Here is a 16,145-nt window from a genome sequence, read left to right on the forward strand (position 1 = left end):
TGTCTAAAAAAAACGACTAATTTGAGTTCTTTCATAAAAATCTTGACAAAATATGTTTGGTCAGAAATAAACACACATCATGGTTTGTATCTATATATTTTGGTGGTAAACAAAGAGCTCTTTAACTTTGTAATGGTCTCCTAGTCCTAGGTGATTTATCTGCTCCCATATGAGTATGGATAGTTAAACTGCCACCTTGGACTAAGCAATAAAATAAGGACAGTTAAAACACTGTTTGGATCTCAGGACACATCAGGAATGACAATTGGAGCCACTTTAGTTTCCAAGTACATGTAACAGTGGTCTTTTTGCCAAGAAAAGAAAAACAACTTGTTATACATTTATGCTGAAGAGAAATTTGTATTTTGATGTAAATCACCAAATGTCACATTCACAATAAATTAGGCTTTATAATGCCATGTTATTAAAGGCTGACATAAGTGTAAGAAGCCCCTGATTTAAAATCAACACCTTGATTTCATGGACACAGCAATGCCTAGCGTATAGTGTAGTGAATCTGTGTACCTGCAGCTTCTTATTTAATGCAGACCTGCTATTTTTGGTGGTTCGTAGAGTTTAATCTGGCCACATTAGCATACAATGATAGATTTCTTCTGATTTTCTTGATTTACCTCCTGATCTTGGCAAGAGACCACTTTTTAATGAGTGCAATCAAACTAGCCCTATGTATATGTGCACAGGGAGTCACCTGATATAGTCAATCAAAAGTATAACAACCACCACATTATTAGTATATCATCCCGCCCTAGCACTGCCAATTATGCCCGCTAGATGGCACCCAGCCGACCGGTGGCAATGCCGAGTAGTTCAGAATCTTGGCGCTGGTGTGCTAGTGGAATATCCCGCTGTGCCAATAAATGTCCCATTATTAAGCAAACAAAAAAACCTTCCATGACATACAGTGTATGAATCTTCTGATGTTAGCTGTAGCCAATCTGTAGATTTAGTCTTTACCATCTTTGGTCGTGCCAGCAATATTTAACCCTAGAGAAGATGTAATATTTAAGTAGAGAAGATGTATATACTCACCACGCATGACAAAGCCAAAACTGTTGCCCTCCTTGTGTAAACAGATCTCCATGGTTTTAGATATAAAACCCAAAGTGCTGTCTGGTGCTACAAGATCAAGACAGAGCCAAAACGTCTCAGTTATTAAACCAGCACGGTTTACTAGGTGGACACAGTAAATACAGACGGAAATAAATCCACATGCTGGAAAAGGTCAGCTTGATAACATCAGGTCTTATAAAGTGGAAAACACGCCTGGCAGAAGTACTTCAGAGCGAGGAGAGGATTACGGACCAAGCTTCATAAAATTTAACCACAGGACGCAAAGGCCGTTTAACATAAAGCACAGCCCTGCGTTACAGTATACGCTTCATTTTCAGTGCAGTGATGGATGGTCTCGAGCTCACAGGCAAACACCCACTACAGAACTGAACAGTGAGATGAAGTAGCACGTTGTTTTTGTACTGTAGAACATGCACACATGCGTTTATAAAGATTTGGGTCATGCATCATCACTGCCTGCTAGCCTACATTATTTTACACGCTCTCTCAAACACGCTAGAGAAAATGCATAACACAAATATTCCGTCTTATAATAATCCAAGGACATTCACATTACATTGTGGGGAGGGGAGGGGTGTATATACTGAAATTGTACACTGATCAGCCATAACATTAAAACCACCTCCTTGTTTCTACACTCACTGTCCATTTTATCATCTCCACTTTCCAAATAGAAGCACTTTGAAGTTCTACAATTACTGACTGTAGCCCATCTGTTTCTGTACAAACTGTTTTACCCTGCTTTCACCCTGTTCTTCAATGGTCAGGACCCCCACAGGACCACCACAGAGCAGGTATTATTTAGGATCATGCTCAGCACTGTAGTGACACTGACATGGTGGTGGTGTGTTAGTGTGTGTTGTGCTGGTATGGGTGGATAAGACAGCACTGTTAAACCCAGCAAATGTATAATTAAAATAACAAATAATACCCAGTATTTTATTTGGGATTTCTGTGAATTAAAATGTGATTTATTATTAATCCACAATACAGAGGTTTTTAATTACATTGACTAAAGCTCTACGGGTAATGTGTGTATTGTTATTTGATTTGATATTTGTGTGTATGGTTTGCTGTATGATGCAAATAAATCACACAAACAAGCAGAAACACAATACTCAACTTCCTACCGGCTGGAGGCAGCTCGTACTCCACTTCCAGAACCACTCGCTCGCCCACGTTCTTCAGCAGGCTGATGATCTCCTCGTGCCGCAGCTTGGTCAGGTTAATGCCGTTTACTGACTTTATATAGTCGCCGACGTTCAGCTGGTCACTCCTACAGCAAACAGAGTGTCAAATTTATCACATATAGATTGATCTTCTGCTCCATATTCAAGGCTTTGATACAATAGTGATACACATTTCTAGAAACACATTCTAATTTACCTGGCTGCAAGGCCTCCCGGTCTGAGGTTGGAGACTCGTGGTTTGCCGTCCTTGTCTGTTCCTCCTGAGATGGTCAGACCCAGAGTGCTTCCCTCCTTCTTAATCAGCTCTACTAGTGTCACCCCCCGCAGCTCTTCTGCCCAAAAACACCCAGCCAAACACACGGCCCAAAAAAAAAGCAGTCAGCAGCACAATAATTTAACTTACTTTACTCACTTACTTTATGTTTATTGAGACTAAAAGAGGGTGGAAATGTGTCCGTCCAGACTGTTATCAGTGAAAGGTGCAAATGCCAACATCTGTTTGGTACGGGGTGCATCATAGAGGTATACCCTATAGGGGTATAAAGGTTAGAGAGACACACGCTGCCATGAAGATGACATATTTCCACAAGAAGTCCATGGTTATTTCAGCAAGATGATGCCAGGCCTTATTCTGCATACTCTACAACAGCTTAGCTTCTTATACACAGAGTGCATGTGACTGACTGTCCTGCCTGCAGTCTGGATCTGCCTCCTATTGAAGAAGTATGGTGCACCATGAAGAGTTGAGCAGGTTGTTAAGTTAGTCTTGCTTGGATCAACAGAGAATGGGCAAAGATTCCTCATGCAAAACAGCAACAATTAAAGTGTCCTCAGTTCCAAAATGATTAAAAAGTGTTATTAATAAGAAAGGTGAGGCAAAAGAGTGGTAAACAGGCATCTGTCCCAACATTTTTGGAGTGTTTTTCAGGCATTAAATCCTACATTTGTTAATACTGTATATTCACAAAATACAGTCATACATGTCTCTTCTCTTTCTGAAGGTTCAAAACAAGAGACGAATCACAGATTCATGTTTTTGCTTTTTCCAGAAACAAAGTTTGTAAATCAAGAATTTAAAGTAGAGAAACAAAATGCTGACTGACACGGTGACTCACGAACGCTAAGATATGATAAAAAGTGCAGGAAACGCTGTGAGAAAGAAGGTGGTGGTGGTGCATTACAGTAACCCACAAAGCTCTTGATCTCAAACAAGCATCTGAATCAGGATGGCTGGACGCCTGCCGAAATCCTCTCAGCACCCCCCAGATAGACGCGCTCTCTGAGATCAAAGAATTAAAAGAACAAGACCAGAAGCATCCTGCTGCTGGAACACGTGTTAGTGAGGAGAGAGCATTAAAGAGGGATTTCGACCACATACCTGGGATGCTCTGTCTTCTGGAGACGAGGGAATTCTCAGGCCCTGTCGGGTCCTTGTTTCCTTTGGAGTACGGCCCATCATCTAAAAGGACAAGACACGGATCTAAACAGCTGAAATAAAGAAACAGGGCACATCGTCGAATGGTGGGAATGGAATTGATTGCGCTTTTTCTGATCCTCTCTTGGTGCACGGCTGTCATGTGACCTGAGTAAAGCATTTATTCATTTATTTATGGAACAATTATGTATGGAATTAGATTAGACTAATTGGACTCAGGAAGGTTTGATTTGTCAGCCCCAAATTTGATAAATCTTGCTTATCTTAAGCCATCCAGAAAAAAAATCCAGACGAAATACATACATAAACACTACAAAAGTGATTTGGACAGTGTGAATAAAATACTGATGCCTCATAACTTTGTTAATATATAATAAAAAAAAAAACTGTGAATTTCTTAGAACCCAAAGCAAGTCAACATTTCTGTCGTCAGACTCATGCTCAGCATCTTCAAATGAATAAAAACTGTCTACTTTTATCTCTTTAAAAGCATTACATTTTCCTCTCGATGTAGTCGTATCCAATCACCCGATTACATCCCGCTTCCTCTCTACTAATGCTGACCTCCACTCTGACTGAGGAAAGCGACCTGACACACGCCCCCTCCGACACGTGTGCAGTACCCAACTGCATCTTTTCACCTGCACGAGGCGAGTTCATATGCAAATCAGCTTTGTGTATGGAGAGCCACACCTTTATCAACGCATTATCCCTCGACTCTGTGCAGACGGCATCAATCAGCCAGCAGAGGTTGTAATTGCATGAGTTATGAGGTCCCTATGCGGCTCCCACCCTGTATGAACAACAGCCAATCGTTGTTCATCATGTAGGCGCCCAGCCCAGCCGGATGTTAGTGCTCATGACTCTTCAATAAGAATGAAAATGAGCAAAAATGGGTTTTATTGCTGGTTAACATTAAAGAAATGAGCAACTTTCTGTCAGTTGCAAAAAAATAAATAATGCAAATAATTCCCAAACGTTTGTTTGTTCTGTGTAATATTGACCAGAAAAGGGTGCACATACTTTTTCTCACCCGACACTAAGCCTGTATGGCTCTTTATTTTATAATAAATTGCTTTTCCTTTCCAGGCTGTTTTCTATCCCTGCACAGACCACATGCCTAAAAACCATTTCTAATAAGGCGGCTCTCTGGAGGCACGTTAATGCTAACATTACTGCAAAGTGTGAGCTATTAATCTTCAACCCCAATCCTACTAAAATCCTCACTAAAATAAACATCTGAGCATTCAGGGAAAATCCAAAGATTTAAGGAATAACGTTGAGGGTGAGTTTGACAGCTCAGCAGTCAGATTAGGCACTAGCGCTAACACCTCCAGTCCTGAGGCGGATCAGCCCTCATGGTAATGAGCATCCTTATAATCTACCTGTCTAAACGCTTTACCAATCCGTACTGACTGGGTTTTCATCCAGACCTGTTACATTCGTTTAATAAATCTGTGGAAGTAGCAAAAACAAAACAAAACCCGAAGCACATTTCTGTTCTGTAAAGCCTTCTAGTAAGCAGTCGTTTTAATAAAACACTTTAATGTAAAGGAACCTGCGATTGTGACAAAACTGGTCTTTCATGGGACCAAAAGATTGCCGATGGTGTCCAGTATAAATGATTTTTACCAGTATTTTGACCAGCAGCCCCCCTTCCCGCGTCTATGAACAAAGGCAAGTTATGTAACACTTAAAATAATCAGCTTCATTGTTTTCTTGTTTGTATAGGGTAATTATACATTCGATGGCTGCAGTACATTATAAAAAGTTGGAACAAAGGCAAATTCAGACTAAATAAGCTAAAAAAAATACATCACAGAGATAAAGAGCTCAGAATAAGTAAGTAAATTGGCAAAGTTTTATGGGAAAGCTGTTCAAAAATCTTTGGGGGGGGGGGCTTTTTTGGAATTACAGTATAAACATATTAGATATATTAAATACTGTTAAAAGTTACTTCTTTAGGGGAGCTCAGGTGCAGCAGGATAATCCGCTAGCACACCAGCGCCAGATTCTGAGCTCCCAGGTTTGAATCTTGGCTCTGCTACCGGCCGGCTGGCTGGGTGCCCCCTAACAGGCATAAATACAGCAGACAAATTGGCCTCCAGTCTACTGTGAGGGAAAAAAGACCGGATTACAAAGGGTGGGGCTGTGTAGGGACTTTGGTTGCTCAGGGCGCCTGCTCAGAAGTGGAATAGCGCACAGATCGGTGCTTGGCTCTCCGTGCGCGAAGCCGACCTTGCGCAAATTCACAGAAGTATGGGTGAATAAGAAGGGATTGGAAAGACTGCGCAGGGAGTGTGTGTCATCGAGACACCACCTCCTTGAACACTGTCGGGTCCCCAGTAGTGGATTGGCTAGGCTAAATTGGGAGAAAGATTGGCGATGGTGTCCAGTATCTTGAGCGCTTAGCTTACCATGCTCACTGAGAAATGTTCCTCTGACCAGAACCATAGAAAACATAAAGGTTTTTATAAACATTTACCTTGCAGTCAGAAACTTTAATTCAAAGCCATTTACAATTAAACTAAACAATTGTTTATGGCCTTGCTCAAGGGCCCAATAGTGGCTGCATGGCAGAGCCCACAACCTTCGAGTTGGTAACCCACAGCTTTACTATTTTCCTATGAAGGACGTTCTGTTTTGATTTTGTTTCCTCAAGGTTTCTTTCATTATTTAGAGAGATTTCCGTTGCCCCTGCTGTTGCTCCTGCTGCCCTCGGCTCCCTCATTGTGGGTTTTTCTACATGAAATGTGTAGCTGCTTTGAGATAAATTTGACTTTGACTTATACAGCATTTTCAGAATATTTTTTGAGTTGCTGAACAAGGAGAAGATGGATCTCTGATGTCCTTGTAGTCCGTCCTATAGTTTAGGTGTCAAATCTGTGTTTGGCTGGAAAAGCCTTAAAATGGGACGCTTTGATCGGCCTCTATTCTATCAAAAGAAAAACACAGTGGTGGAGCCCCTGTCTGACAGAAACGGGACTGCTATTTTGTCATCTCACTGCACTTTGGATTATCTATAGTGGTATGATCACACATGTAGGCCGGCTACCGGAAAGCTTTACTAGTTGAGCCATGAGATGATGAGCATTTGAACAAATAGCTGTCGTGCATTCTGACAGGGACCGCCGATCTTCCTGACACTTCAATGTCCTGAAACCAGAATGCATGAACAATCTTTACACTTCTTTAAATAAAGTCTCAAACTTTACATCACAGCTCGGTTTCACAGCCGCGGGTTTTAAGTATGCATCTGATGGAATCCGAGGTAGGTGGGTTTCAAAGCTGGGTGACTAATCCGAGGTGGCAGGACAGGGGGGTAATGGAAAGTTTTTATAGTCTCACTTCAGCAGAAAATCAAAATATATTTTCAGGCCAAGTTTAGGGCCGTAGGTAGCCTTAAGGAAACGTTTACTTCTTTTAGTGTAGTGTTCAGACAAAATAAAAAAATGCAAATAAAATGAAAAAGCAATGCTTTGCAAATGTTTTGACCAGTATTTTGACCAGCAACCCCCCTTCCCGCGTCTATGAACAATAGCAAGTTATGTAACACTTAAAATACTCAGCTTCATTGTTTTTTTGTTCGTATAGGGTAATTATACCTTGGATGGCTGCAATACATTATAAAAAGTTGAAACAAAAGCCAAATTGAGACCAAACAAGCTCTGAAAAAAAACCCACAAACCGGTGATGCTGTTCTTAAAGACTTAATGCTGTTAAAGAGCTCGAGACGAGTAAGTGTCTTGGCAAATTTTCTTTGGGAATGCAGTTTAAAGCTGCTGGAGGGGGTGTGGGGGAGGATACATAGAGCCAACACCACCATCAAGATGGTCCCACAGATGCTAAATTGGGTTTAAGTCTGGGGAATTACGGGGCCAGGGAAGTCTGGGTCATGTTCTTCCAGCCAATGTGGGACATTTCTAGCCGTGTCGCATCGTCTTGCTGGAAGATCCTATCTACCCCAGGTAAGAAAACTGGCATGTATGGGTGTACGTGATCTGCAAGGATGCATTCGTACCCAAATCGGCTGAGAGTGCCTTCCACAACTTATGTACCCACCAAGCCAGCTCACGAATCGTGACTTTCTTCATGAGCTACACGCTGCAGCCGTCGAAAGTAGGAAGTCATCATAATAATGTGACTCGACAGTTTTTGATCACATTTGTTCGTTGAAGCCCTGTTCTCAAAAATCGGGCAAACAGGAGTCAGACTACGTTTGTCACCTTCCTGCTAAAAGCATTAAATGTAAAACTGTAAATGAAAATAGTCAGTGTCTCTGCCCCTTTGTATACTGACAGAGATTCTAGCTGAATGCTGGACCTGAGAGACGATTCTGCACATCAGTGTGAATGAAAATATCCTTTCAGCTGTGAACAGATTTCACCAGGCTGACCTCTGACCTGTTGTTTGCTTGCTTCACTCACACCCCTGATAACAGTTGTAATACAATCTGAACCTCGGGTTGGCATCACGGTTCATATGAAAAAGGGAAAGTAACAGCCTGTCAAGAGGAGCGAATGCTGACTGTGGAAGGAACAAGCGTCAGCGAGGGCTTGAGTGTGATCCAACCTTTACTGTGTTTATACTGGCTCTATTACTTTCCTTTGAAATAACTGACAACCTCTTACAGCCTGTGGAAATCGAGCATGCCGAAATGACGCACGCAAGCAATCAATACAGCGCAGAACTAATTAAAGGCTTCTGACAGCAGCATTAATCTGTTAGTCCGGGTTTCACTAAAGGACAAAGTGCACAATCCGGGGAAGTTTGGAGACGGAGGAACGAACGTCTTCCAGGTCACAGAGTCGAAGATTTACCAACAATAACGTTCTGTAAAGCGCTGACGATTTATCTATCTAATGAAATGAAACAACAGGACTGCTACAAGTCATAAAGCTTTCCTGAAGGACGTAAATAATAGTCCTAAAAATGGGCGTAACAGCTGCAATTCCAGCTTTATGGATGTGACATTTACAGTTTATGTACATACACTACACAGTTTAAAACCCTGCTTGGTGCTCAGGTGGTGCAGCAATATAATATGCTAGTGTAGAGTTTGGACCCATGAGTTCGAGTCTCAGCATTTCTACCACCTACCCAGGCTCTGAACAGACATGGTAAGAATGGATTTCTCCAGCGCGGATTCTCTGTGAGAATCCACCGCTGGCTGGTGTAAAGAAGTGAGCTTTAACTCCAACTTTACCAGTGTTGGAGAGGGACGGGTGCTGGAGTCTATCTAAGCCAGTATGGGGGTGGTGCAAGCAGCATAGGAACTGTAATAAGGAATTGGACATGACTAAATTGAGAGAAAATGGAAAGAAAGCAACGAGAAAGAAAGCCTTACTATTGGATCTTAATTCTTAATTAATTGACTATTACAGCCCCATCCATTGCTAACAGGTGTATAAAACAAAGTACCTAAGTATTAAAACTTAAATATTTGATTTAGTTAAGAGATAAGGAATAAAATCTGACCCCGCTATAAAGTAAACGTTTCTCAACCCTTCTGCTCCCCAGTTCTGCTCTACACGATCCCTCAGCACAGCAAAGAAACAATTAGCTGCAAAGTATGTAGCGATTACGTTCATTATGACAAGAGCAAGACTTCAAAAAAGGCCGTAATTACAGCGAGCGTACTTTCCCTCACTACAATAGCCTGGTAAAACAAGCACAGCAGCATGTGGAAAACAAGCTGCAATTAGTGTAATAAGTACTTCTTAATTGCTGGCTGTACAAAACGTGAGACCGTGCGCAGACGAGGAATAAAGGCCAGGACGTATCGTGCGGAGACTGTACGGTTCGCCCGACCACCGTGTGTGGGAGGCAGAGCAAGGTGGCTGCCGGGAATATCGCCCATTGTTCAGCTCAGCAGCGATTCTTGAAGGTTGATCTTTTTTTGACATTTTAGGCATTAACAAGTTGACAAAAATAAAAAACAGTTGAGACGATTACAGAAATGATGCAGCGTTTCATGGATTTTTCAGCTGCGAGCTTCAAGTTGACATAAAGGTTAGAATGGTTGTTTTCTTAAAACCACAGTGTCATCTACTGATGAGTTTAACACATCTCAACCCAGGAGTAGATCCAGCCCAAACAAGATTATTTAAATACAGTATATAATATATACAGTATAATATTTAATTACCCAAATATTTAGACTCAAAGTAAACTCAAAAAAATGATTAAGCAGACCATTATAGGGCTGCCAACCGTCCCGTAAAATACAGAATCGTTCCTTATTTGGAAACTAAACATCGCGTTCCATATTAAACTGATACGGGACGCACTTTGTTCTGTATTTTTTATCAATGGGAGAGAAATGCTGCAGATTAGACAGAGACAGGCCGATATGTATGAAACAGCAGGAAACTGCTGCTACTGTGGGAATTAGAAAGCGTCTGGTTATTATTATAAGTAGTATTCACTTTTAGTCTTAGTAAGGCTGTGTGTGCGCAGGCTTATCAGCGTAACAACCTGCTTATTACCCCGCTGTTTGAGTAGCGCAGTGGGCAGAGTGCATCACGCATCAGATTTTCTCACTGCCCCCCTAAGCAACGCAGTCCAGAACCGGGGCTGCATGTCAGTGTGAAGATGGATTATGTAAAAATGTTTTTGCACTATTGAGAAAGCATGTTACATGTTGTTTTGCCTAAAATGTGGTTCTGATTTATTATTATAAAGAATACAAATAATAATAATTTTATTTTAACAACAAAATGTTAAAAACATTTTAACCTGAAACTGCTCACACAAATCTAAGGATAGATAGGAGCTAAACGGCTAATGTTAGCTCTCTAGAATCAGAATCAGGCTTTATTATTGATACTACTAGCCAAGTATGCTCACACATACGGGGAATTTGACTTTGGTTACATGGGAGCTCACAGTGCATGAAAAACACAATAAAAACTCATCTCATCACACACAACTAACTCTCTCTTTCACACACACACATTTAAACCTGTAAATATTAGCATGTGCTCTAGCCACAAATGCTCATTCTAAAAGCCAGTTAATAACTATATATAACTTATATACTTCATAAGCTTTTTAATGTAATTTATAATACTTTATAACTATATAATAACTATATGACAGTGTAATCCTACCTCTTTTTTACACATTCTAGATTTATTAAACTTGAGCCAGTGGTGGACATGCTACTGCTAAACATGCTACTTCTAGCTAACTGAAAAACAACATTCAAAGAAAGTGATTTAAAGAATTTAGATCTTTAAATCTTTGCATCACTAATGTTAAGCAGGAATAACAACTAAAAGGGCAAGCCGTAGCCTAGTGGTTAAGGTACTGGACTAGTAATCAGAAAGTCACTGGTTCAAGCCCCACCACTGCCAGGTTGCTGCTGTTGGGCCCTTGAGCAAGGCCCTTAACCCTCAGTTGCACAGACTGTATAATGTAACTGTAATGCAAGTCGCTCTGGATAAAGGCGTCTGCTAAATGCTGAAAATGTAAATGTAAAACAACATAAGCAAAGAACTGTCTAAAAAAATATATTTAAGCCACTTTAATAATGTAAATAACTCTGGCGTTTGTTGGTATAAAGGAGTAAAGAAGACTACAATACCAAATACCAACACCAATACAAAAAAGGATTTGTGCCAAGACAGTTTCATTGTCTGGGTGAATCAGTTTATATTACTGTAATTAAAGCGAGTCCTGCCAATAAAAAATTGGCACTTAGTGAAAGTAAAAGAAAAGATGATTGGCTGTATATGAATATTTTAGGATATGTGGAACTTTTAATAATTAAATAGCTTGGCAAACAATTAACAGAACTTTCTCTTTATTGAATAAAGACAATTAGCAACGACCTGTGTGGGGATTTAGTGCAAAACCAAAGAAGCAAACCTCAGAAATCTTTCCTGCTGTTTAGTGCTTTATTGATCGAGGAACGCTGCAGGTTTGTTTTTTGATGGTAGAGGGGGAGCTCTCAACTTTTCCTCATAATTTTCCCCCCAGACCTTTAACACATGCATCAGTGCTAGTCTTTCTCTCACCCCTGTGGGAGAACATTAGACAGATCAGTGTAGCATGACTCCAGCATCTGCTTATCTTCCACACAGAGTCAGAAATCCCTTCTCACATCCCACAATCATCACTTCATCTGCGCCACCCTGACTTTTCAATATCAATTAGGCTTGAATACTTGAGCACGTATGACACCATGGGGAATTCTCTTACATGTCATATAAAACTTAACCAGTACTCTAATGGAAAAGCCAGTGGTTGTCCCAAAAGAACATGAATAACGGGATGGATGCAGCATGATGGAGAAAAGCACCAACAATGGAGCATTTACAATTAAATCCTGTATGTTTTTTGTAAGTCAGTGTGGTGCTTTGACCAAAAAAAGCACAACACATGAATTTACTCACTCACTAGAAGCTTTAATGTTTAAAGAAGTACCCAAAGAAAACCTAGGCAACACAGAGAACATGCAAAACTCAAAACCTAACAAGTCAAGGACCCGTATTGCTGTGCGGCACCACCTCTAACAGCCACATCATGAAACACGACCCACAGAACATGCAACACGCCTCTAATCATGAAAGTAAATGAAAGTGTAACGCTCACCCAGGCTGCTCTTCACATCTCGCTTCAGTCCGCACAACATGTTTCTGCACACACACACACACACACTCCCACACGTACAGAGCGCGAAACAAAGCTGTGCCCGCTGCACCGAGCAGATTTCCTCTGCCACAGTGAGCCAGTCTACACACACACACACACACACACACCTTCCCACACTTACACACATTCATCACCACACACACACATTTAGACACACCGTGCATGAGGCAGCTGCATGAGCCATCGCTGTCTCACACAATAAAGCCTGGTTTAGGTTTCTACTCCAGTCCTGCCTGCAGAAGATGTGAATTCAGCCATCACAAAGCATCACCGGAACCTCGAGACGTGCACAGACGAGCTGAACACGGAGAAAATATCACCTTAATTATACTGTTATTATTCAATATATTAAAGATGCATTGCCAGCCCTATAGAGAGATGCTTCGTCTATTTATTCATTCATATATTTATATTTATTACCCACTTCTTGGTCAGGGTCACGGGGAGCTTCAATGCCATCTGGAATCTACAAGCCAGGAAAACACCTTGGACAAGAAGCCAGTTTATCACATGAAACACACTCATGTATCTGTGTATTCATTTACTTCTACTACAAGGTCATTCATGAGATTTTGTGGTGTTATGGTAAAAACCTTGCTGCTGGTAATAGCAGTGCCTGAGTTCAGGGGTTCGAATCCCTCAATAAGCATGGCTGTTACATTAAACAAGCACATCATTTCACTCTTTGACCCAGTTTGCCGCTGAACTTCTCAAAGCGCCTCCAATGAGACAAACTGTTTGATTTGACGCAGTAAAAGTGGCTTAACATGAACAAAGCTTAACGTGACTTTTTGTACTAAAACAGCGAGCAAGGAATCTCATTAATGGATAGAACTTATGAGCAGTAATAATGAAGAGAAGTTAAGTGCTCCTGTCTCCTTCTTTCACTACATTAAACCACATTAAGCTTTTTTTTTTTTTAATGAAAAGCTTTTAAACTCTGGGAGAAGCTCGAGCTGTAACAAGTTTAAAAGTGAAACAGGGAGGAAAATCCAGATAAACACAGATACACGTGGAGCTGTAACACTGGATTTGATTGTTATTCCACACTAATGCAGATTCGTCTCATATTCGCACTTTGATGAGGTTTTACTTCACTGCTCAAGCCAAGCGTTCTGCTGCTTCTCATGGGATTGCACCCTTAGTGTAGGTCCCAAGCCCTGATAAATAAAAGGGTTGCGTCAGGCAGGGTATCAAGCGTAAAAAAAACTGTGCCAAAGCAAATATGCAGACAAAGGATCAACTGTGGTGCCCCCTAATGGAAGCTGCCAAAACATTTCATGCTAGTTTGTTATTTATTCCTAGGTGTGAATACTTGAGTAAATGAATGAGAGGGTGTGGTGTTGTGGTGTGAATGACTGGTGCTCGGTCCAGAGTGACCAGGATGAACCACTCACTGAAGAACTTATGAATGAATGAATGAATGAGAAGTAAAGAGAGAGAAAAGAAAAAAGGTTAAAGGTTTTAATCTCTGTTTTTATCTCTGATCCCTCCTGTGGCTTCTTCAAAGGTAGTGGAGAAGTCTTCACCAAATAAGTCATGTCAGTTTAGGTACACAAACACACACACACACACACACACTCGCAGTGAAGCTCACACAGCCTTAAGTCATGCCCACTTGAATCAGACACGATCCAGACTTCAGTCCTGTTGGCACCCATCACCCTGCACTGCAGGAATGTGTTAAAGCTCCGGCAGACCCACTGATGCCTGAGTCGTTTTAAGTCTCTGATTCTCTCTTTATCTGTCTGTTTCTTTTCACCATTGTTTACAACCCTGCAGGGAACCTTTGTGTCTAGCTAGCAGGGTTCATCAGGAGAGGATCGGTACATCCGACGTGTTCCTGTAAACAATTCGGACTCCTTAGCAGCCAGTAACTTTCTCAAAGCATCGATCAGACGAGACGGAAATACAAAACACTGATGGACCTAAAAAGGACTCGCAAGACCACAGATGAGAAACTTTTTCGACAACAGCGCCCCTGTGGAGAAACTTTAACCCACAATCCAGATGATTTGCATCCTAATAAGCACTGCATGTATGTGAACACTTATCTGTTATTTTATAAGCTGCACCTTCCATACTGATAAACTACTTATACTTTCACTACAACCTGATTCAAAGTATTAACAAACTCTCCTTGTGTGCATTAGAAATGTAAATAAAGCTCTGAAAGCTGTTTTATTACCCGGCTGCTGGAATGAACAGGACAGCGTTTATTTTCTGTGTTCCTACGATTCAACTTGACACAACTGGGCCAAATAACAGCCCTCATATTTTTATGTCTAACCAGCTTCTTCATGCCTTTGTTCATTGTGTTCACTAAACGCTTCTTTTATTCATCAGCTTCCAACAAGTGAACAATTACTTCAAACGCTCAAACAGTTTGCTGCTTTGCTGCTTATCTACTGTGAGCCAAACGAGCAGGAAATAGAATAAAAAAAACGTGGATATGGGACGGGAATTAGATGCCAACACAATCACACAATGCCAATATTTTATCAGTGGGGATAAAAGGAAACTAAATGGAAAACGGTGTTTCGTGAACGCAAACACGCCGCTAGTAGTGTACCGCTTATCTGGTTTAATAAGCTACAAGTTTTATGTGCCGTACTCTTTTATTTTCTACAGACGGAGTTTAATCTGAATACGCTAAGTACAAAACGTTAACGTTATCCGCTGATACAGCACATTATTTTGAATGTAGGAATTGATTTTCACTTTTCGTGATTGCTTAACACCCTTCTCGGACCTTTTTGTGATTTTTCTGAAGTGCTAAAACAGCCTGTAATTGCTTTTTACTGCTGTACTAAAGCTTAAATCGCTGCAGCAGAGGAAATATTCTGATAGTCTGATCCTTTATATTGTTAAAAGCTTTGTTTTGAACCACAGCAACTATTGAACATTTTTGAACTTTGAAACCTAAATGGAAATAAAAGTTCTTGCAATAAGTCAAGCCCTCTCCAAATTTAGGCTGGTTTACGTTGGTGTGGTTTAGGCTTCTTTGTTTGTTTGTTTATTAGGATTCTAACGTCATGTTTTACACTTTGGTTACATTCATAACAGGAACGATAGTTACATTACACAAGATTCATCCGTTCACAAGGTTATAACGAACACAGTCATGGACAATTTAGTATCTCCAGTTCACCTCACTTGCATGTCTTTGGACTGTGGGAGGAAACCGGAGCTCCTGGAGGAACCTATCCCAGCTTTTCAAAGGGCGCAAGGCACACAATAACACCCTGGATGGGGCACCAGTCCATCGCAGGGCAGACACACATACATACACCCATTCACCTACAGGGCAATTCAGTGTCTCCAATTAACCTGACTGCATGTTTTTGGACTGTGGGAGGAAACCCATGCAGACACGGGGAGAACATGCAAACTCCGCACAGAAAGGACCCGGACTACCCCGCCTGGGGATGAAACCCAGGACCTTCTTGCTGTGAGGCGACAGTGCTACCCACTGAGCCACCCTGCCGCCCCAGCCCTAACCTAACACCAGTATATCATTTTTCTTGGACCAGGTTTTCATAACTTGAAAAGGTAACCCATAGAACCATCATCATCATCACTTAATTACATCATACATCAGTTGATTAATGTACATTATGTCAAAGTCATATCTACACTTTTCAAATGTATCTATACACTATAGGTGTTAAAAGTATCTTTTATAAATATATACTGTACTGAAAAATTCAAATAAATAAAGGATTTACAGAAGTACCTTTAAACGTCCGTCTTCTTAAAACCGCCTGCAG

At 41.0% G+C, this 16,145-nt stretch overlaps 1 protein-coding gene across 1 annotated transcript in view; it reads right to left on the bottom strand.

The window, feature by feature from the left end:
• grip2b (glutamate receptor interacting protein 2b) overlaps positions 1–12,355 on the bottom strand; it is a 35,261-nt gene extending 22,906 nt beyond the window's left edge. Inside the window, exons 1-5 of the mRNA XM_062986369.1 lie at positions 12,316–12,355; positions 3,661–3,741; positions 2,479–2,614; positions 2,223–2,368; positions 1,051–1,137 (exon numbers count right to left, since the gene is read on the bottom strand). Coding sequence (XP_062842439.1) covers positions 1,051–1,137; positions 2,223–2,368; positions 2,479–2,614; positions 3,661–3,741; positions 12,316–12,355 — 490 coding nt within the window. The remainder of the gene's footprint in view (positions 1–1,050; positions 1,138–2,222; positions 2,369–2,478; positions 2,615–3,660; positions 3,742–12,315) is intronic.
• Positions 12,356–16,145: the final 3,790 nt, after the last annotated feature.

The sequence above is a fragment of the Trichomycterus rosablanca genome, chromosome 24, assembly GCF_030014385.1.
Source record: "Trichomycterus rosablanca isolate fTriRos1 chromosome 24, fTriRos1.hap1, whole genome shotgun sequence".
NCBI classification, from domain to species: Eukaryota; Metazoa; Chordata; class Actinopteri; order Siluriformes; family Trichomycteridae; genus Trichomycterus; species Trichomycterus rosablanca.